This window comes from Lepidothrix coronata, unplaced genomic scaffold (assembly GCF_001604755.1).
Source record: "Lepidothrix coronata isolate B3197 unplaced genomic scaffold, Lepidothrix_coronata-1.0 Scaffold317, whole genome shotgun sequence".
Lineage (NCBI taxonomy): Eukaryota > Metazoa > Chordata > Aves > Passeriformes > Pipridae > Lepidothrix > Lepidothrix coronata.
In genome coordinates this window covers 404,927-406,792 of record NW_016690497.1, presented here as the reverse complement: position 1 = coordinate 406,792, position 1,866 = coordinate 404,927, and the positions used below count along the sequence as shown (strand labels likewise).

General features: G+C 51.2%; 1 protein-coding gene across 1 annotated transcript in view; it reads left to right on the top strand.

Moving 5' to 3' along the window:
• Positions 1 to 1,001: 1,001 nt before the first annotated feature.
• The window catches only part of SNAPC3 (small nuclear RNA activating complex polypeptide 3), a 20,757-nt gene continuing 19,892 nt past the window's right edge, over positions 1,002 to 1,866 (top strand). The window contains exon 1 of the mRNA XM_017837919.1: positions 1,002 to 1,330. Within this exon, the coding sequence (XP_017693408.1) occupies positions 1,002 to 1,330 (329 nt within the window). The remainder of the gene's footprint in view (positions 1,331 to 1,866) is intronic.

Genomic DNA, 1,866 nt, shown 5'->3' with positions numbered 1-1,866 from the left:
CTGTGAGTCTGTGATTCCATGAATATTTTGGCCTGAAGCAAGTGCGAAGGCTGTGGTTCAACTGGTACGTGCAACAGGTATATCAGGTTAGCTCAATCCAGATTACTTCTGCCTCTTTCTTAACAGGTTGTGCTCATGGTAGCTTCATCCCACTATTCCAGTGGACATTCCAGGTGGTTGGCACATGCTTTAATATGAGCAGTGCTAGTAAAGTAAAAGGTTATATATTTCATCAACCTTGTTCATCATATTATAAAACACCTTAAACGCTGTAAAAGGAAAGGTTTCCAAGGCATTTTCACTTTGGGAGGAAAAAATGTGATTTCTCAATAAAGTAGAATGAAAATAGGTCATAGCAGGGCGGGAGTCAGTCTCTTCTCCCTGGTAGCCAGCAATAAGATGAGAGGTCATAGTATTAAGCTGCACCAGGGAAGGTTTAGGTTGGACATCAGGAAGAATTTCTTCACAGAAGGGGTGATGAGATATTGGAATGGGCTGCCCAGGGAAGTGGTGGATTCACCGTCCCTGGAGGTGTTTAAGGAAAGACTGGATGTGGCATTTAGTGCCATGGTCTAGCTGAAGTGGTGGTGTTAGATCACAGGTCTATGATCTGACAGGTCTTTTCCAACCTATGTGATTCTGTGATAACGTGTGAAAATGTTTGTACCCTGTAAAACCACGCACACGGCGCGGTTTTAATGACTTAAGAACTTTTTTCTTCCGTGGTTTTTTTTTTTTTTTTTTTTTTTTTTTTTTTTTTTTTTTTTTTTTGTTTTGTTTGTTTTGTTTTGTTTTGTTTTGTTTTGTTTTTTTTTCCTAGTGAACGCTGCCGGGCGCTTTTCCGCCTCGCAGCACCGCGTCAGCACCTCAGAGCCGCAGCACCCTCACCACTCACCGCCCCTGGGGCGGTGCTCGCCCTTATCCCGCCCGGCGGCCCCGCCCGCAGCCTGTGACGCGCGGCGGTGGCGGTGCGGCCCGCGGTCCCGGCGGCCATGGCGGCCATGGCGGAGGTGGCGCCCGAGTACGAGTCGGCGGAGCTGTGCACGCGCGCGTTCCGCGTGGGCGCGCTAGGCCGCGGGTGGCGGCGGCAGCTCGGCCCGCCCGACCTCTCACTGGCGGCGGCGCAGGAGGAGAAGGAGGAGACGGACGAGGCCGTGGCGGCGGAGCTGGGCTGTGCGGCGGACACGGCGGCCGAACTCCGTGCCGTCTGCAGGTGGGAAAGTCGCGGCTGTCTCCAGGCGGGGATTTACGGCGCCGTTGCGAGCGGGACGCCTGTGGCGGGAGGTGGTCGGTGCTATCCCTCAGATGCCGCAGCGGTTCCTCAGGAGAGGTGGGAGGTGCACGAGTAAACACGGTTCAGAGCAGCCTTTTCCGGGCCTGTGCCGTGTGTTTAACGCCCAGGTAAATCGTAGAATGTTAAGGAGTCAGTGGACCTTACAGACCATATAAGTACTAACCCCCATGCTATGTGCAGGGACACCTTCCATCAGACCAGGTTGCTCAGAGCCCCATCCAACCTGTCCTTGAACACTGCCAGAGTTCCGACATCCACAGCCTCCCTGGACAAGCTGTTCCAGTATCCGACCACTCTCACAGTAAAGAATTTATGCCTAATGTTTAATATAAATTCACCCTCTTTCAGTTTGTACCCATTGTTCCTTGTCCTGTCACTACAATTTCTGACAAAGGGTCTTTTGCTGACGTCCCTATGGACCAGATGTGCAGAGAAGAAGGAAAACAGTTTTTTTGGAGGATAGTGCTCAACTGGTGGAAACTCAGCTGGTCTTGAATTTGTGACCAAACAGTTCAGCGCTTAAGAAGTTACATAGGTAAATACTTAACAGCATAGTAATGGCCAGTCTTCGC